Consider the following 21,390-nt stretch of genomic DNA (forward strand, 5'->3'; position numbering starts at 1 on the left):
TCTACCATTAAGTAGCTGTGTGGCCTTGGAGAGCTCAACTCTCTGGGCTTTTCACATATCGGTAAAATCAATATTCCTTTCAGTTCTATCATTTCAGGATTCTTGAAACCACTGGTACCTATAAAAATGAAGGAAAGAAAAACTACCGAAATAAACTTTGGATTTAGCAAATGAACATTTCTTGTCTTATATCCTATTTCTACCTGGGACTTACCGAATGTCTGCTATACTCAGCTGCTATTTTAAATGCATCACCTGTATTCTTATTTATTCCTATGAGATGAAACGATTTTATTCCACTTTCACATCGGAGGGATAGAAAGGCTGTATAACTTACATAGCCTGTGGCAAAACCAGTGGCAGATCCAGGCAATCTGGCTCTGGTAGCTGTGCTCTTGACCTTAATGAGTCTCCCACGCACAAGGGCAACACCAGGCTTCTCTCCTCTCCTCAGGACCACTGGCCTCCTCCGTCGCCGTATACGGCATTTGGAAAATTAAACTCTTGTCTCAATACAAAGTGATGATGCAGAAAGATATTGTGAGAGAATACATTTCCCAGGAGAGCAAAGAGATATTTGCTAATGGCTTCATTTGGGGCCAGGGCCTTTCTCTCACTCAATGTCACAGGTCCTGGATTGGGAAATCTATGGGTGGAGAGGCTTTTGATCCAACTTTTGGACCAGAATGCTATCCTTTTCTCAAAACCTTATCAAACATGAGATTGAAAGGTGACTCCTGTCATTGCGACATCACCTATTTTCCTCCTACTGAGAAGGTTCTGTTTGATTTACTGTTAGAGAAGACTTCCTCTGTGAGCTCTTCCATCTGAACCGGATATAGGAAGCCACATGACACCGCTTCCTCCCATTCCTTACCTCAGCTCAGAAGAATATCAGCTACGAAAGAAAATACGGAGATGGTTTAACCACCTTTTAAAGCTGGTTCCAGAAGAATGAGTAAACAGGAAACTTTACTTCACATGAAACATGAACTTTGAGTCCTACAAAGCATAGAGAGTAACAGGTATGATTAAGATAATTCTAGAACTAACGAAGATTGTGATCAACATTCAGTGTTGCCCGGCTTTCTTCCTCCTCCAGCCACGTTTCCCTCTCATTCTTTTTTCCCGTTCTTACCTTCCCTCTCTCCACCTGACTTTTTCCTTTCCAGGTACCCACAGGACTGTGTTATTGTCACCGTTCCCCCTCCTAAGTAATCTAGGAAAAGAGCCTCCTATACACATACAAAATGTACAAAATATACAAATACACATATACAAAAGTACACATATCTATGTATACAAAATACATTTGTATAGAGTATATTCATGGTTGGACTTTTTTCATCCATATACTCATTCATTCATTCATTCAATGGATGGTTATTCAGTGCCTGTTCAGTCTTAACTGTCCTTAACCTACCCTCCCATATACACATGTACATACTTTAGGACAGATGTATTTTATGTTTCCCCAAGCACATTGGATTTAGCAGAGTTTGGGACATATTCTTGATAGTTTATCATTGATCGCAGATTCAGGGTCTGGTAGAAGCCAGGCCTACAAATTATAGCCTTAGGAAAACCAGCTGTTTGGGAAAACAAGCAGAAACCTTCCTGCCTGGTGCTTTTATTGGCTTTTCTAGAACTCTCTCTCGCTTTGAGTTCTGAGAAAACCTGAAGCACAGGTAAGAACCAGTGTCCATATCTCAGTACCTCCTATCTGTCTACTGAAGAAGCCCTACAAGCTTGGGAGACTTTTTCAGGGCTAACCCATCAAGTGACGGCTCACAGAGATCATAAACATGATATCATACATGAAGTATAATCATACCTCACAAAAGGCATGATTATTAAGCACTGTATAAGGTTTTGGCACACAGATGTCCTAAAGCACAATATCAAAACAAGGTCATGGCTATGGGCCAGTCTTATTACACCATTCCATGTAATAGGTATTCATCGAGCACCTCCTGGGCACCCAACATGCTATCAGGTGCATTCCTGGTCTTTTCAGCACTTACGACCAAGTTGGAGCATGGACTAAATTTGAAGCCATTTCCTGTATTCTTTCAGAGCACAAATTTTCTATCACGGACCATTGGCTCTGACTCAGCACACTGAATCTCTGACCCACTCCAGAGGTTTCTTAGTGACACAGGAGCAGTTAATTGCACTATTTATTGAAGGACAATGATATTCTAATATTCTAATATGGGCAAAAGATCCCAAAATGGGGTCACCCTAATAGCAGTGACCTCACTCACGACGCACCCAGTGTGGTCAGGTTGGGGTTGCTGTTGCTTGCCCTTAATTGCCACCCACACCCAGCGCTCACAGTGCTGCCCAGCCTTCCCAGCCTTCTAGAATCTTTTACTTCTGAAAGCACAGACACGAGGCAGTAGTGAGAAGACACGAGTCCTCCAAAGATGGCAGACACTAAAGCACTGAGTTTCTAGAAGCTTTCCTACTGGTGCCCTGGAGCAACCTGTCGATGGGAGCACCAACACCAGCCCCTGGCAAATTATTTATTCTGACAGCATCTAAAAACTTACTCCAGGCCAGTCACCGAGCTAGGAAGTTTAGAGATACTGAAATGAAGATAGTATGAACCTGATCCTTTAGTTGTCACAGTAAGCACCTTAACTAAGGAGTTGTTGGGGTCCACAGATGGGTTCCAGGGACTTCACAACATCTTGAAGTTCTATGCAAAATTTGTTGGACATTTGTAGATTTCTAGAGTTAAAAGGATACTAGCTCTTACCAGATCATCAAAGGGCAGGACTCTGCTGTCTCCAAATTTTAAGAGTAATTCATTTTCTCAACTGTAACTTTTATATATTCTCATATTAAGAAGAATAGCCCTATAACCCTGAATAAAAAGGAAGCTGACTCCTATCTAGTTCACTGCCCAACATCTATCTTAGTAAGTGCTCAGCAGATTCTAGTGATCTGCGTATCATCCTTGAGAGAATATGTACCTTACGGAAGAACAATTAGAAATGCTTTAACCAGATCTAAGGGCTGACCCCTCATTTCCTGAAAATACAGTGTCTTATGTCACTAAACTCTATAACTCTGGTGCAAGTATTCCAGTTTCTATGCTACTGTAGTAGCATGTTCAAAAACAGTAAATTAAAGGTAGTCAAAATGTTGTGCAATGCAGCCAATTCCAGTTTCTGTCGTCAGTGTAAAGAGTGTAGCTTGCCCCATGGTAGATTCTGTCACTATGACTGCTGCTATTGAAAATATGGAGAGAAAGAACTCAGTTGGCTATATCATATCCAGCTGGGTGGGCCATGATGTTTCATTTTGAGTTGGCTTAATGCAATGCAGAGTCTCATTTGGCTAATTGTTATTTGATTGCATTGTGTATATACAATCTGATTTTAAAAAATTCACATCCAAGCAAATCTAAATTTTTTTTAATTGGTTTATTACTTTTTACTTTTGTTGTAGGAGAGGCCTTTTTTCTTTACGGTTTTTATTTATTTCTGAGGATCCGGGGTGAAAGTTTACCTGCAGAAATTGTCCTCTAAATTAATAAATAACTTTTACACAATTGTGTAATCCAAATACAGGTACTTTTATCAGCAGATTAACTTTGGCCTAATTTCTTAGCTTATAGCTTTCCTAAGTCTAAAGAAGTTTATTTCTATATCTAAATTGAGATTGTTTCTTTCTCTTTGTATGAAAACACCTAATTATTTAAAGTAATAAGTTTCCTACAGACACTCAATACTAGTAACATTAATTCATTCACTTTTGAAAGCAGTGGTCTGACAACAAATGAAAACTTCAGATGTAGATGTGTTGTCTTCTACTCACTCTTTCCAATCTTCTAAATCAATGACTATTTCTATCATAACTGGGTAATTGCTGATGAAATAATAAAGGGTAGGGAAAGTTAACAGTTAACTATATCTATATACATAATTCTAGTTATGTAATGTTGATTTTGGAGAGTTGTATAAAAGTTGTGTAAAATAAGCTTTGGTTGGCTGCTAAAATAATAGAAAATTATGTCAGGCAGCTTTATGACCAGTGAAAATCTAACATGACAATTTAAAAATATCCATTTAGTTTATGATGCTGCATTTCAAATATACATTTAGGTGATAATGGGAAAGAAGATTAAAGTTGGCCCAGTGACATTTTTCAGATAGCTAAGAAATGAGAAATATAGTCTTCCCTACGTAGTTTTATGTTTCATTGGTATGAATTGGTAGGCTCTTTGCTGAAGAAGTGAGCCAGTGGTCCGTGTACCAGACATTTATATTTCCAGTTCTAAACTACTTCATTTTTCTAAACCTCAAAGAATTTTACCAGAGTGAAAATTATATTTCATTACTGAATCATAAAAAAAATTAAAAATTGAACTCTGTGCTTTTGCTCAGAGCAGTGTAATGTTTTATAAAGTGTAGAGCCAGAAGAAATTTCTTATGACACAAAGGAAGAACACCCTCCATCTTGTCTGACGAGACAGATGATAGAAATTGCTAAAAACCGTCTATTGTACCAAGATAATGTGGATTTTTTTCCTTCTTTATTTACCAATTTTTTTGAGATTTGCGAATGAAGTATGTATGCGTGTGCAAAAAGGACTTTTAAAAAGTTTACTGCAAACGTTCTGCAATAGAAGTCATCTTTATTAATCTTTTAAAGTGTATGCCAGATAAAAAGAAAACTACTCTTACGATACCAATTCAAATCCAACTGTGTTCAAATTCAAAATACCTGTTCAAATCCAGCTGTGTATCCAGGAAGCATTCCATGAACACTGGGCTTTAATTCAAAAGATGATCTTTCCATGGAATGATGGAAACTGCCTTGGAAGGAAAACAGTTCTTATTTGTCACATCTTTTGGGCACCTGAGATTTAGGAAGGAACACACTGTGAATGATAGTTGAGAACTAGTAAGTTATGAGTCTCCACCAATCAAGACACGTGATTAAATATTTGCCACCCAAGGTGATGAAGATAGTTCCTTCCCACACTCAAGATACAGAAGATGGGAAAGATTTGTTCAACAAATTCATTCATTTATTTATTCATTCAACAAATACGTCACATTTGAGATGTTTGTGGAACATCCAAGTGGAGTTGTTTTGGTGTTATTGACATTAAGATGATGAAAATGAAAAGGTATGGCCTCTGCCCATAAGATAGTCAGAGTAATGGAGAGATGGGAAGCCAAATGGACAATTACAGTACAATCAGATATTACTATATCTGAAAACACATTAAAAACACACATAACATTAGGAGCAGCAATTAAATCTGCTGGGGACATCGAGGAAGGTTATAAAGAAAATTTTTAAGTTTGTCAAACCAATGAGAAGAGGGCATTCCAGGCAGAGAAAAAGTTATCTTCAAGGACTGAGAGTCATGAGAAAGCTTAAAATATTCAGGGAACCACATATTGATTTGTATGGCTGTATGGCTGGAGGGCTCAAGGAGGCTATCGTAAAAATGCAGAGGAGACATATCCAGATCAGTGGCGGTATGGGGCGAGAAGGGGGGACAGGTGGAGATATTCAGAAAGCATTCTTGACTAGGTTTTGTGATTGACAGGGTGGAGGAATAAAAGAGGGAGCACCAGAAAAATATTTACTCCAGTATTCTCATCACAGAAAGGTCAAGGTTTGATGCAAGATTTGATGTCTCCAGGGGGATTGTCACTGGCAAATAGCAATGACTTTACTCCCAGGAAAGCTGGTGCATTATGGTAAGGTGATGTCATTCTACTCCCCTTAGACTGTCAGATTCAACTTTTGGTCTGTTTACCCGATATTAAGGAAAGAATAAACCTTTGAACCCTGTATCGGGAGCAAAACAAAACAAAAAAACACACACAAAAAAAAACCAGAAGCCCAGCATTTTCTTCTACTTGCTGTTTTGTTTTTTGATTTTTTAGTAGGGCAAGAAGAACGTCATATGTGTTTTCCCATGTGGCTAGCACAGTGTTGGGTGCTCGGTGGAGCCCAGGAAAGAACTCCTGATAAGACGAATAATTGTCATAAAAAGAACATAAAGCACACAAATCCAAGATGATCTTGCATTTTGCAATTGCCCTTTCAGAGAAGCCTCCCTCACCTTCAAGCCAGAAACTGATACTAGGAGAACAAGCCATAGTGGGTCCAGAGAAACGAGTAAATAAGAACTTTATCTCTCACTTCCCCGACTTCTCACTCCAGGAGTTTATCACTCCCCAACCCCTAGGAAGTTTATCATGTGACAATTATAGAAGTTTTTTGGTTGAATTAAATTCTCGCTTGAAGTTTAAAATTATGTATATATAAAATTTTTCCAGTACATTGGAGTGGGGTAGGGGGAGATGACAAAAATTAGCAAATGTTTCATCTAACTGGGCATATCTCTAGTTTCTTTAAGATACACCATTACCGACAAGTGAAGTAAACAAACATATCTGTACATTCATTGTTAACTATTGTGTGTGTTTACATCAGAGAAAGATAATGGTACATTTTGCTTCTTGCATCTGAGCGGCCATCACAGACAACATTTGGTCTTGAATGGTAACCTTCGCATAGCTGTATCTGTTGATATCTTGGATATTTCTGGAATCATAATTACTCGAGTCTTTCTAAGGCGTACTGCCTAGCTTGCCTACTTGGCCCCTGAGATGTAATTCGATGCAAGCTATAAGCTGGTCAGGAACTTTTTAATTTGAAGGAAAGTACTCTGGGGGTTTATATGCGCTGACAGGCAAAAGGTCAGAGGAAGAGATGTGAAAGGGAGGCCTTGGAAGAAGCGAGCCCACAGATGCCAAAAGCATTTCCTGGAGCCTTTGCAGTCTCTGGGAAAGTTAACTTGTTTCACTTTGCAGTCTCATTGGAGCTCAAAGGAGCTTCATCAGCTGTAACCCAGCAGAGCGTTCCACCTCTCTGTTTATATATTCAATAAAAATGTGTTGAACATTTACTATGTGCCAGTTACTTTGTATGAATGACTAGGAGGTCTACAAACTTTTTCTACAATTCACACTGTCTTACATCAAAAAAGAGCCTATGGGATATATGCTTGATTACAATGGGGCTCACTTGGAGCAATCGGCCTCTACTTCTTGTCTCCCTGAATATCAGAGTAAATTCTGAGCAACGTCTGGATTTCCCTCTCAGTCTTCCAGACCATGGCATCCCCATCTTACTCATCACCACTTTCTAAAAGGTATATTTTATTTGTTTTATAATGGGTAATATTTAGACTTGATATAAAAAAAATTATAAATATTTCCTATTGGCTTACTTTCTCTGAAGAACTCTGACTAACAAAAGGGTATATACTTACACGAGCATACATCTACATGTTGTACCATATATTGCATATGTATATCTAGTTTTGTACAGATGATAACACTCTATGACCTTTATTTTCATCTACTTTTCACACAGGTCTATCTCGGAAACTATTCTATATTGATGTACATATAGAGCTGCGGTTTTCCATTGTATGTCTGTTTAATAACTTATTAAATTATTCTCCTAGGGATGGACATTTAATATTCATTTAAAGTTTCCAAACTCTGCTGTTAAAAATGATGCTGTGTGACTATCTTTGCACACATGTCATTTTACATGTATACATATATTACACATATCTACAGATACATATTATATCTACAATATGTTAGGGATCCTCATAAGGCAGCTGGAGTATAAAGACTATAACGTGGCTATCTATGTCTTATGTTCTAATTATACCCTAATATGAGGGTAAAATATCAGCCAAGCGATTCCAAGTTGGAGTAATTTCTGTCCTTCTTAGAACTCTCACAGTTAAGTCTATGACAGAGTATTCTTATGTTAAAGAATTCAGGATTCAAATTCATAATTTTGTGGTTTGTTGTATAGAGAAGTACTTTCAAAAATTCTAGTTTCACGATAATTAATAGTAAATAACAAAATATATCTAATTCTCTACTAATCTAATCAGTTATTCCAAAGCTTCTTAAGGCAGTGACTCTCCCAAATACAGTCATGAGGAGGAGGAGGAGGAGGGAGGAGGAGGAGGAGGAGGAGGAGGAGGAGGAAAATAATGAAGATGATGACAATGATGAATTTGATATCCTGGGCAAGAATCTTAATCTCTAAGGATATTCTCACCTCACCCCAGAATATAGGGTTAAGACTAAATAATCCAAAACTCTATAATTCTTTATTCCTTCTCCTCGCACCCTCTATAATTCTACATTGGTTATTATTTTACATTTTTTAAAAAATCACTATACCATGAATTCCAGTTCTCAATTATTTAACATAAGAATACTCTCTAACGTACTTCACTGTGAGGGTTTACTTTCCACCCCTGACTGGAGACTGGAGACCTAAGCAGCCTCATCCACTCCCACAGCATTCAAAAGATTCTAAGGCAACTCAACTTTCAGCCTAACCATGGGTATTTTAATTGTATTGAAATTTTCATCATGATACTTATGATGATATTTCTACAAATTGCATAAAAAATAATTATTTGTTTTTTGTAAATATAAAAAAATAACAACCTACTTGAAAGATAATTTAAAACTTTCAAGATTTCTGCAGAAACTTCACTGAAAACAGAAATGTACTCAGTGCGAAGCTGAAATAGATTCCTACAAAATGAGAAGTTAGTGTTTCTACTTCAAATAAAAAGATAAATTTCACCTAGTAAAGGAAACATCCCGGACATATTTAATAAAATGTAAGTTTTATGAAAGTCGATTGGCCATTTAGCTGGCATCCAAAGGAACTACAGTTAACCCTGAAACGACATGAGTTAGGGACGATGACCCCTGCACAGTCGAAAATCCGAATATAACTTTTGACTCACCCAAAATGTATTTGTCTCTAGCATCTAAAGAAGATTTGTTCCAGTACCCCCCATGGATACCAAAATCCTTGGATGCTCAAGTCCCTTACATAAACTGGTGTAAATCCATGCATACAGTCAGCCATCTGCATCCATGGATTCCCAACTATAATTTGAAAACATTTACAGGTATTTATTGAAAAAAGTCCATATATAAGTAAACCTGTGCAGTGCAATCCAGATTGTTCAAGGGTCAACTGTATTTGCAAATTGCTTCAAAGGCTTGGGTCTTTCATCACAGCAGTGTATCTCCCTTCACCACCACTGGTGACTCCAGCAGCTCCTGTACCTGTCCCAAGGTAATAATATTTGCTCTTACAGTCTGGCTAGTCTTACAGGTCTTACTTTTTTTATGAGTGTAAACCAGCAGAAAAAAACTTTTTATTCATCCTGGGAAAATGTCTTAAGTAGACATTATGTGTGCCCTGCAGATCGTAGACATTTGGAAGAAAAAAGGGAAATGAATGTGAATGGGTATATTGACAGACCAAAGATACTAAACTAATACTGATGTACTATTCGCCATGTGCCATAGCTGTACCAAGTACTTTATTAACTCACTTAATAATCACAAAACCTTATCAGGTAGGAATGACCTATTATGATCCCCCTTTTACAGATAAAGAAACACAAGAGGCACATGCTCCCAATCGCACAGCCAGTACGTGACAGAACTGCTGTGAGTGAGACGAGAGACTCGGGGGAGAAAGGAAGCCATACACAGGAGTGCTTTCTCTCTCTCCATGGAAGAATTTTAGGGAGGGAAATATTAGAAGGGTGAAAGAAAGGCAGCTGCTGCTTTGCCCTAATGATGGAGATCCAGTCATCCATGGGATGGGCTTGGAAGTTGCTTGAGTTATCTGACTCCCTCACCTCTCCACCTCCCTCCTCTCTGGAAGGTTCTAGCTTCTCTCATTAAAGGAGCAAATCCTTCATCTGCTCTCTAACAAGGAGACACAGCTCTGTTATTAATGAAGTGAGAATGAAGTAATTATCTGGATAATTCAGACATCCATCACCATTTTCAACTAAAACGTCCAGGTAAAAAAGGTGTTAGAGTCAAGAGGAATACATTGATTTGAATTAATTGCCTCAATTTACCATTTTATATTGGACTTGTCCAGCTTAAGTTACATAGATGGCCTTTAGCTGTGTTTATGGGTCAGCCAGTGACAGAGAGTGCTGTCAGCCAGTTTTCCACCAAGAGACTCCAGTCCCAAGACCTGGCCTGGAATGAGAGGACAGACATCATTTTGTACTGACTCATTCTTGAACATATTTTCTGAGTGTGATGCAGTGTGTGAACCCATTCGGATTAATTATGCGAAGACCATTGTGTGCAGGGTAAATATGGAAAAAGAACTGAGGTATCTGAGCCAGTTTCTCGTTGACCTGCTTGGGGAAAATGCATGAAAGCATTTGGAAGGCGGAAAAATTGCAATAAACAGCATTTGCTTTAAGAACTCAAAAAGCAGAAACTACAGGTATTTCAGCACACCTATGCTTTTCCCCTAAGTACATTTCATCTGAAATCTGGATGTTATCAAAGGCAAATGCCATTGAGCCTGTCGGCCCCTCTGTCAGTGGGTTGCGATGGTGTTTTCATGATGCCTCTCTGAGAATCCTCTCTGGGAGCCATCTGAGGCTCAGAACCCTCATGCCTTATTTCTCGAAAAATATAAAATTAAAAAATGCCATTAAGAGGTCTGCATTTCTCAATCCTCTCACTGAGATTCAAAATGGTAGAATTTTGAATCTACCTGGGCTACGAAGTCAGAACATGTGAGTTTGAGTTCCAGTTCAGCTAGTTATTATGCCAGGTGATCCTGAAAGTCGTTTAACTCCAGGGAGCCTCAAGTGCCTCATTTGTGATCTATTACATAAAACTCATAGGGTTATTAGAAGGGTTAAAAGAAATAATGGATACCAAAGCCCTTAACCAACCTTAAAGCAATGTGCAATTGCAGCTCTTGTTAATAAAACATTAGCTTCTTTCCCCAGATAGAGGGAACTTGTGTGTGTACGCTCAGCGTCACAGAGACGCAACCTCATGTTCTCTTGACCCGCTTACGCAATCATAATCATCCTTTCTAGGTATCCATACTTGCAGAATGGAGACAGTAGAATCGCATGAGTTACATAGAATTTAGTCTTGGCTTCCTTTCTTGTAGGAGCAGGGGTTAAAATATCTACTTAGCAGGTTTTTTCTTTTGACTATTAAATGAAATTATTTATGAAAGTTAGCTATCACAATGATTGGTACATTTTTGTTGCTTAATAAATATTAGGTTTAAAAAATAATTATAACAACATGACTATTATTCTGTTGTCACTCAGGAGCAGAGGGATGAGAACCCACCCTGCTTGGTATCTGGCACAGCTATCACTGGTCTGTGAAGCCCCCGTCTCATTTTGTTAGTTGTTTGTTTATTCCCCCATCCGAACTCCCCATCCTCACTCCCAACGCCTGTTCTCCTCTTCACCCCAAAGCAACCATTCTAAGGTGTTTGATGTCTCTTCATTTATTTAATTTATTTATTACTAGTTTTACATGTGTTCCCTTGTAAAACGTGTTGAGCTGGTTTGGGTGCAGAAAAGCTTCATTTCTCTAACCACCAGATACTTTCTGAATGAAAAAGGGAGAATGGTTATCAGCATTCTCCCTTTTTCAATGGACTCCAGAAGCAGGTAGGGATTTCAGCTTCAGAGACCAAGAATACCTCCTTTTTCTCCTTCTGAAAAGACAAGGGCTCAGGGCCGGTCACCTCAGTGACTGTGGCTCTCAGCCCCAGGTGACTGGTCACTGGTTGCAAAGCACCAGGAAGGAGCAGCACCCTGATAAGGGAGTAATCTTGCTCATTAAGCAAGAGGACAGATGTCACCCTCATCAGGAATAGGTCACACCCTATTAGTAGAGAGGTGGGAGAGCTTACTTAGGGCCATATACAGGTTCACAGAACCTAGAAATTTCTAAAAGCAAGGCTCAAAAGGAATCTTCCATACACACACACACAAATTAACTCTAAATGTATCATAGCCATAAACTTAAGATTAAATATATAAACCTCTGGAAGAAAATATAAGAATAAATGTTCCTGACCTTATTTTAGGCAATGTTTCTTAGCTATAACACCAAAAGAACAAGTAACGACAACAACAAAAAAGTGGACTTCATCAAAATTAAAGATGTTTGTACTTCAAAAGGCACCATCAAGAAAGTGAAAGACAACCCACAGGATGAGAGAAAATATTTGCAAATCCTATATCTGATGAGATATGTATCTGGAATAGATAAAGAATTCTTACAACTTAATGATAAAAGGTAAAAAAAATAACTCAAGTAAAAAATTCAAAACCCAAAGGATCTGCATAGACATTTCTCCAAAGGAGATAGACAAGTTGCCAATAAGAACACAAAAAGATGCCCAGCATCCTTAGCCATCATGGAAATGCCAACCAAACCATAACGAGATAGAGACCACTTCATACCCACTAGGATGGCTATCATGAAAAAGGTCGATAATAACTGGCATTGACAAGGATATGGGGAGATTGGAACCTTTATACACTGGTGGTGGAAATGTAAAATGGTGCAGCCACTTTAGAAAACAGTCTGAATGTTCCTCAAATTATTCAACATAGAATGACCATATGACCCTGCAATTTCACTCTTAGGTAGATACCCAAGAGAAATGAAAACATAGGTCCATACAAAAGTTTGTAAACAGATGTTCACAGCAGCATTATTCATAATAGCCACTAAGTGGAAACAATACGAACATCCATCATTTATGACTAGATAAACTGTGATATCTATACAATGGAATATTGTTTGGCAATAAAAGGAAAAGTAACAACATGGACGACCCTGGAAAACATTATGCTAACGAAGTGAAAAAAAGCCTATCACAAAAGATCACACATTGTATGATCCTATTTGTACAAAATGTCCAGAATAGGTAAATCTATAGAAACAGAGTATAGATTCATGGCTGCCTCAAGCTGGGGGGGATGGGAGTTTAGGGAGTGATGACTAATTGGTACAGACTTCTTTTTCAGGTGGTTAATGCATTCCCAAATTGATTGTCGTAACAGTTGTACAATTCTGAGAATATACTAAAAACCATTAAATTATACACTTTAAACGGATTTATTTTATGATATGAATTTTATCTCACTAAACACTCTTTAAAAAAAAAAAAAAAAAGTCCCTTTCCAAGTGGACCTGAACAACTGAAGGTGGCCATTATTTTTAGATAGTAAGCTAAGTCTACCATTAAAAAAAAAAAAAAGAGACAAAGCCCCTGACTAAATGGCATGTTTCTACCTCTTTCTGCTCTGGAGATCAAGTAATAGACCAAAGCAGACTGGGTTCTGGGACTGTCCTGGTTGCCCATACCCCCGCCGCCATACCCCCACCACCCCACCATGCTCAGAAGAGGGGCGTGCAGATGAAAACGACATCAAGTTGTCTGGTAATTATTTGTTCTTGACTTCAAAACATAGGTAAAGACAGTGTCAGAGAAACTTTCACCCCAAAATTGGTACTTCCCTATAATGGATGGTCTGTGACCTGGGTAGAGGACAGAAATAGAAGAAACCTGATATATAACCACAAAGCACTGCTATCCATATATATACAGAACCCACTTGGCCATCTGTCAACTGATAGGCTGGGAAAGTTTCCCCTTTAGGGACTCTTAATTGCTATGTTAACTAGAACATTATCTAATTTCACAAAATTCTACCAGTTAAGCAGCCTGCTACTAGGGTCTAGGTATTCTCAAACTGACAGAACACTCATATTGGAAGACAAGTTGGATTGAATGATTTTAAGGGCCTTTGGAGACCCTGAATTTCTGTCATTCTATATAATTAATTACATGACAATATTTATTCTGAATCTAAACTCATAAAAAATCAATTAACTTTTTCACTTTTAATGACTAGTAGATTGCAAAGAAATACACTATCAAAGATTCATCTTCATAAAACAATCTCCAAGTAATTATACATCATCAACATAGATATTGTGTAATTAGAGTAGAGTGACTATTTCTAGATTATAAACGAGGAGAACCAAGTTCTTGCACTATTTCCTTTTGTTTCCGTGGGAAAGACAAACAAGCAAACAAAAAACCCTCAGGCTGTCAAGACCTCAGTTTCTCCAATTACAAAATGAGAATAATGTCTAGAGTCAGTCTCTCAGTGGTCCATTGTGTGGGAACGGTGAGGCTTGCTTATCCAGCCAGCCATCTGTTTATCATGAGTGCAGGTCTCAGCCTTTCCAAGGTAATGCTTTCTGGTTCTTAGTCCTGTGAGAATATAAAGAAAACCTAAAAAACAAATGAGCAAAGAGCAACTGACAGAAAAAGCCTTTCAAAGCAAAAGTCTTTCAAAGAAAAAGCTAAAGAAACCTTATTTGAGGTCAAGGCAAGGCTGAAGATTAAAGCTAGACATGAGGAAGAACTTCCTGAGAGTTCCCCAGCACCCCGAGGGGGGCGTGCCCTCTCCTTATTTGGAAATCTGTTTTAAATGGGTGAAGCATTCTGTTTCTTAGGCAGTGTGAGTGTAACAAGTCTTTGGGGAGGTAGGTGGCCTCCCAGAAAATCCATCCAGCTTAATGATTATGAATCCCCAGCCCCTAACTGCCATGAGGTTTGAGCCCCATATAATTTATGCATGTTTTTAATTGCAAAGTCTTCATTGAATCAAAGTATTCAGAACGGCAGTGGGCCCAAGAGGTCACCTAGTCCTGTCTGCTCATCACGCAGATGAGGAACTGACACTCAAAAGTCTGAGAGACTGTCCCATGATCTGAGTCTACAGACCCTGCTTCTCTCTCACACAGATTCGAATTCACCATAAATTCTAAAGTAAGATATAGACATATGCAGCAGCGTGTATGAGAAAAAACTGCCTGGCAAGGACCATCTCACATTGTAATCACGGTATTCACTCCTTAGCCTAGTGTGAGGTGTTCGTGAGAGAGAGAGGGGAGAGGGATGCAAAGGTGAAAACTTCACCCAGTTCTTGCTTGCCCTCCAAGCTTCTCTCTCTGGTTGGCGAGGTAACACGTAAACAAGTGAAAAACCAAATCATATTACTAGAGAAAAATACAAGCTTGGGACAACAATAGAAGGTTCGTATGAAGGTCCTTCAAGATGGGTTACTCTGTACAGAAACTGGCTGATAGGCTATCAGGGTCGGGAGCCATGTGGTCCTAACTGGTCTGGACCCAGAGAAAAGCTCCCCGAAGCAGGTGAGGCTGGAGCTGCCCGGAAGGGTGGATGGATGAACAGCCCAGGAAGCGATGCACAGAGCTTCACCGCACGTTAGACAGTGCTGACTTCGGACGTCTTTCCCTCAGTAAGAACCGCTGTTCAACACTCTGACCTTACCTCTTGGATGACAGAGTAGGAAAGTTTCTTTTTTCTTCCTCACAGGAGTTTAATCATCCATCTCCATTTCGTTGACAAGGCCCATTCCACCATCTTCCACCTGTACCATTCACCTAAATGCACTATTTTTCCTTTGACACTGTGTGTGTGTGTGTGTGTGTGTGTGTGTGTGCGCGCGCGCGCGCGCGCGCACGCATGTCTCATTAGCATGTTCAGACCACACTAGGCATAGTTCCATCTACAATTCTTGAAGTTTACTTTCTAGCTTCTGGGCATCATTTGCAATTATAATGTTGTCATAGGCAGAAAAGAGATAGACTAATTAATCATTGTCAGTATTGGTTTCTATTTGCCAAATGAATTTTTTGAACAGCATAGCTGGAAACAAATTGTATCAAATTATACATCTCCTTATTTTATGTCACTGAAAGAATTATTTAGCATCATGGTCACTCTACATAAATATTCTGGTAGCAATAGGATATAATGAATGGCATGGATTCATTCATTTGTTTCCACCAAATTATGTTCTGAACACCTATTTCAATATGTGAACTACACTGAATCTAGAACATTGGGCTTCTGAAGGGCCTTTAGTAGCTTCTGTAGTTCCCTGAACTTGACCAAGACCCTTCTGATCACCTGCAGATAAACGGAGTTCACAGTTTCACTTCTAGAAGCCATAATTGGTAGATTCCTCATTATCTAATTCCTGGAAATTCCACTAGTCAGCTGGCTTTCTAATGGGTCCCCTGTGATTACTCGGACTGATGGTTCACCCATGGGACTTTGCATTCATGACCTGATAAGTCATAGCTACTCGCTGAGATTATCTTTGAGACACCAGGATGTGTCTGTCTCTGCTAGAGCCGCTAGTCTGTCTACTTGCTGTAGGAAGGCCTCCTTTCTCCCAGAGGGAACAGTGATTTCAAATACCCAGAAATGTCGGGGATCATCAGAGACACATGGATGCTCAGTCACAGCTCTTCACAGGCCTCCTGGAGGCCCTGTTTTACTTCTGCTCCCTTTCCTCAGCCCTAATTCCCGATTTTTGTTTTTAACCCTTGTTTTCACATACGTTGCGGTTAGCTAGCTCAGTGGGTACCCTAGAAATACACTTCCACTCTAACACATAATGACAACAGCTGCCATGTATTGTCTTTTGCTAGCCATCATGCTATCAATTCAATTATTTACATAATTGTTTTATTAACTTCCCACAAAAATTCCTATGAGGAACGTAGATATTTTTAATCCCATCCTAAGGATGACTAAACAGAGGACTAGGATGGTGAAGTTACTCGCCCGAGGTTTCAAACGTCACAAGAAACCCAGCTATGACTCAATTCCTGGGCTTCTTGAGTCTAACGCTCACACTGCTTTGCTTGACTTCTCTGGACCAGCATTTTCTCTGTGCAGTGAGCAACTTATATGAGATTTCCTGACTCCAGATTCTATTTGATGTCTCTGTGAAAAGTGGTCGATACTCTTGAAACTTGAAACGTGGGAACTGAGAAATGTCCTACTGGAAGGGAAGGGATGTAAGACTTTACATCCATTACATGTCATGGTCTCACGCAATACTATATTCTCAAATAGCTCTTGAACAAGATGTAAGTGGGTTTTGTAATTTAAGGAAAATCTATGCATTCATCCTTACAGTATTTTTGTGTGTGTGCTCAAGCCAATAATTTGACATGTGTTCTGCGGTGACGCTGTCAAGGGCACTGCTGCTGGCTGAAACCCAGCACAGGAGGGACTTTCCAGAGGCGAGCAGGGAAAGGGAGAGAAGCTGACCCCAGTCGTACGCGTCCTCCTTTAGAGATGATGACAGTCGACCCAGGGACATCCAAACATCCTACGAGTTTTCCCTGCATCCACATAATCAGATTTCATTTTTGATTCCCCAGCTATACAAATGATATTCTTAACTGATGCTGACTACAGGACACTGACTTCATCTGTCATCCAACACAGAAAGCCTGTGCCTGTCAGGCCTCGTGCGTGGTGACTGAAGTGAGCCATCTCTGTCTGCTTGCTTTGTAACTCAGTATTTCCACCCATTCTCCTTAAAGTGAATATGCATGGGAGCAGGGCCATTTCCTGCAATACAGCAGCAGCTCCTCCTGTGAAAAGTCAGCCCACGTAAAATAGTTCAAAGCAAATGCTCAGAGAAACGGGGTTTCAGGGTAATTACATTTTCCAGACCCTTCACAGTGGTGTAGGTTTGGCCAGCCTTGGGTTGAGACCTTTGTAATATTCACCTTTAACAATATTAATATACGACGGACGCAAAGCGACTGACCGCTGATGGCAGTTTAGCTGCCCATAGGGAGGTCAAGGCTAAGGACGATACCATGCATGAATGAGCAGCGTGGAGGCCCAAGTGCCCAGAACAAGGCAAACATCGCCGCCAGAGTCTTCCGAGGGGACACGGGTCTTCACACACTGTTACTGTTTCAGAATATGACCCTTCTGGAACCATCGGTCTTGCCATCAGATGATTTAAAACCACTTCACAAGAGTTTGTTCCATCCAGATATATATCTGAATGTAGCTCATAAGTAACAAATTGTAACAACAAATACTGACTCTGAAACAGTGCTTCAAGTATTCATTACTCATTGCTGCTGACCCCCTCCCCCCCACCCCTCCCCTTGCACCCCTCTGGGAGTTACACCCCACACAGTTTAGCCCCTTACAGCCTACCTTCGGTGCTCAATGCAGTTTCCTGTCTCCTCAACCAGACTGGAGGCGTCTTGCGGACATATCCAGTCTCAGACAGTCGTGCATCCAACCAAGCACCCTTTACAGTTGCTTCAGAGTCAGTCACACTGGTATTGCCGAGCTACCTATACCTGGCCTGATTTCTTACCGCTGAAGGGAAGAAGGGCACCTGAGGTCCGTCTCAGGTGGGAAATGGTCAGCACCTGGAACAGAAGGGGAGGCGCCCGGATGCTTAGGGGGAAGGCGGCACATCCGGTCCACGACTCTGCTTCCTCACTGGCCTCCTCATCCCTGGAGAAAACTCAGCATCTGATTCACTAGAAGAAAGCCTCCTGTGCCCAATTTCCCAAGAAGACCCTGCCCAAGGGGGGCGGGGCAGAGTGGTCTTCTCCAGAGGCCCCATTTCACTGGGGTTCTGTAACTGTGACTGTAACCTCATTATTGTCCCTCAGGGGTGACTTCGGGTCACTTGCTTACCAGTCCTTTCTCCTTCCCATTTCTCTCCGATCCCACCTGATGGGCTGAATCCAAAGCAGGTAACCTCAGCCACAGGCACTGATCAGGATTGGGGGTGCACATGCTAATCCAAAGTCCACCAAAACAGAAAAGAGCTGAGAGGAAAATGTCTCCACCAAGACGCTGTGAAGGACTGGGTCCCCAAATACCTACAATGTCGGAGCAGGGAGCAGGGGTAGATTTTGTCCCCGGTGCCTGGTCAACTCCTGAAGGCACTGCTGGGTCAGGGCGGGCTTCTCCGGCGCCGAGCCCGCTAACCCCACCCTCCGAGGCCCTCTGGGGGACCGGCCTGGCCAGAGGAGAGGCCGGGCGTGGCCCTGGCTGGGTCCCAGCCGAGACCCCTCAGAGAAGATCCCGCTGAGGAAAAGCAAACAGGCCCGGGACGCTGCCCTTTGGACCTTTTGCAATTCGCTCGGCGTGGCTAAGCCAGGCGGCTGTGACCCTGGGCGGGCGGCCTCCTATAAATAGGGCGCGGGCGCGGGACGCGCATTCTCATCTGGGTGCGGGGCGCCTGCCTGTGGGTGCCCGCGCGTGGAGCCAGCGAGCGGCGTGAGGAGAGGCCCAGCCCGCGAGGCGCGGGGAGAGAGCCGGCCAGGTCGGCCATGGGCGCGCCGGGGCCTGCGCTGCTGCTGCCCGCGCTGCTACTGCTGCTTGCCCCCAGCGCCCGGGCGCGTGAGTGAGGGGGCCCCCAACCCGCCCGGGGTGCGGCGCCGGAAGAGCGTCCAAGAATCAGGCCAGAGGGGACAGGAGCCAGAGGCAGGAGGGGTGGCTGTGGCGGCTTGGGCCGAGGATGACCGAGGGCAGTCACAGTCTGGGGGACAAGGCCAGCCTGGTGGCTCCTCCAGCTTCTGGATGGGATGATGGGGGTGGGGCGGGACGCTGGGGGGGGAGCGGGTTCTCCAGAACTTGCTTCCTCCTAAAAGATGAAAGTCCTAAGCATGCAGTGGCCCTCCGCGTCAGACCCTGGGACCCGTCCAGAAGACGGGAAAAACCCACGGTTGTCTTTCTCCTTCTCTTATAGAAGACGAAGTGCTGGAAGATGTCAGCCCGACCTGTCAATGTAAGGCATTTCCCCAGTGGGCAAGAGTCCCGACCTCCTACCCCACCCCGTACCCACCCACTCATCTGCCCCTCCGCGTGCTGTGGTGCTGTGATTGGTGTGCATTGCGCTGAGCTCCAAGAAATCAGTTCCTTGGCCTCTGCCCACCCCCAAGGGGGTCTCCACTCTCTTCTGTCTGCCCTTCTGCTCTGTTCCAGAAGCTAGGCCAAGGGGTAGGGTGGGGAAAGGAATGTCAGTCTATTGGCCCACGGACACTTGAAGGAGACCTCATCATCCTGTTTACCAGTGGCTAATCATTGATTCAAAGCACATGAGGGTGAGGAAATGGTGACTTTAACCTTTGAGAGGAAATCCAGGCCGCCGCCCCTTTGTATTTACCTGACCCCTAGGGGTCAAAGGAGACGGCCTTGCCATTTGGTACCCTGTGTTTTCCTGAGCGGAGGCTGGCCTCTGGTGTGGCAGCACTGCCATCTCGTGGACATTTGGCATTACTGTAGCGGGGCTCATGACCCAAGGGTTCTTTTTCTCAATGTTCAGAAAATTAGACTCGAGTACAGTGGAGGCTTCCAGATTTTCCTTTTGGGGGGTTTCTAAGTCAGCCAGATACCCCTAACACTTAATGAACTTTGCCTCAGGTATTTTGTAGAACCAAAAAAGAGACCCAGAATTATGGTATTTTCAAGCTGAAAAGGCATTAGAGATACCTGCTTTATGCTGTCAACTCTTAATTTTCCAGTCTCTCCTACAGACTTTCTGAGCCCCATTACTTGACACTCACCTCTTTGTACCTCAGGTGATATATTTAAGGAATGCCAGCTAATTTAAACATTAGCTTTAGCAAAACAGTGGAGAATTTAAATCCATAAAGGATAATGAAGTATAATACAAAGTCGGTTAAAAATAAATCGAGTTTAATAACTATTTTTATTATCTATGCCACTGCCTCTCCCTGCCTAAAACTGACTATCCTTGAGTTTTTGTTTCTTTGTTTGTTTTAATGTGGCTGACTTATTTCTCATTTTACAAGACGCAAATCGATTCAAGCCCCTCAGGAAGTACATATACAACTATGAGGCTGAGAGTTCCAGTGGAGTCCCCAGGACTGACTCGAGGAGCATCATCAGGATCAACTGCAAGGTATGAGGGGAGATGAGGGCCCCCGGAGGGCCTGGAGACCACGGCTGAACACACCCAACTCATGCCAGGACAGTTGCAATCTCAAGGTGTTAGGAAGATACTTTGCTAAAGAGTCATCTGCCACAGACAATTTTGCCAAGCAGATTTATTTTCTCATCATCTTTCAGGATATAATTGGAATATGTGATCTAGAATATCGGCACTGCCAGACAGTAGATTTAATATGATGAGAGAAGTCCAGTGGGTGAGCCAAGGGAGGTGGGCTCTCAGGAAAGAATTCTGGAATGCAATTGTTTTGTTTTTTTAAATTATTTATGTTAATTAGTTTAAAGTATACAGTACATTGGTTAGACATCCATACAGTTCATAAAACGATCCTCTCCATGGCTCCCTCCCTCCCCTGGCCCTCCACTTGGCCATCATACTAATGCTAATTGCATTCCCAATGTGGTGCTCCCCATCCCTGTGACCATTTATCAACTACTAATTTGTACTTCTTTAACCTTTCACCCCATTCTCCCAGCCCCCCAACCACCCTCTCCTCTGTCCACCACTAAAGAATGCAGTTTTTATCATCTAAGTCAAATAGCATCGGTTAGTAAAAACAAATGGGAAAAAAAGAAAAATGGAAACATGTAGTTTGTTTTCAAATAAAATTTTTCTTATTGACACTGGTT

The 21,390-nt window shown here is 41.6% G+C and overlaps 2 protein-coding genes across 21 annotated transcripts in view; one reads left to right on the top strand and one right to left on the bottom strand.

The window, feature by feature from the left end:
- The window catches only part of TDRD15 (tudor domain containing 15), a 635,306-nt gene extending 616,242 nt beyond the window's left edge, over window positions 1-19,064 (bottom strand). For 10 of the 19 annotated variants that reach the window (XR_005658332.1, XR_005658334.1, XR_005658333.1 and 7 more), the window contains exons 1-3: window positions 17,983-19,064; window positions 4,738-4,872; window positions 878-1,002 (exon numbers count right to left, since the gene is read on the bottom strand). Coding sequence is in view for 1 of the 19 variants with exons in the window: in XM_039887752.1 (XP_039743686.1) it covers window positions 14,078-14,208; window positions 18,149-18,203; window positions 18,478-18,579 (288 nt within the window). In the remaining 18 variants the exon portion in view is untranslated. Of the gene's footprint in view, window positions 1-337; window positions 838-877; window positions 1,003-4,737; window positions 4,873-9,973; window positions 10,529-13,311; window positions 14,209-17,982 lie in introns of those variants that run through there. The other 9 variants (XM_039887749.1, XM_039887743.1, XM_039887740.1 and 6 more) reach the window with 8 other exon arrangements.
- APOB (apolipoprotein B) overlaps window positions 19,007-21,390 on the top strand; it is a 43,520-nt gene continuing 41,136 nt past the window's right edge. For both annotated transcript variants that reach the window (XM_039887734.1, XM_039887735.1), the window contains exons 1-3: window positions 19,007-19,188; window positions 19,538-19,576; window positions 20,604-20,713. In XM_039887734.1, the coding sequence (XP_039743668.1) occupies window positions 19,119-19,188; window positions 19,538-19,576; window positions 20,604-20,713 (219 nt within the window). In that variant the 5' untranslated portion in view covers window positions 19,007-19,118. The remainder of the gene's footprint in view (window positions 19,189-19,537; window positions 19,577-20,603; window positions 20,714-21,390) is intronic.

The sequence above is a fragment of the Pteropus medius genome, unplaced genomic scaffold, assembly GCF_902729225.1.
Source record: "Pteropus medius unplaced genomic scaffold, Ma_sr-lr_union100, whole genome shotgun sequence".
In the NCBI taxonomy this organism is placed as follows: domain Eukaryota; kingdom Metazoa; phylum Chordata; class Mammalia; order Chiroptera; family Pteropodidae; genus Pteropus; species Pteropus medius.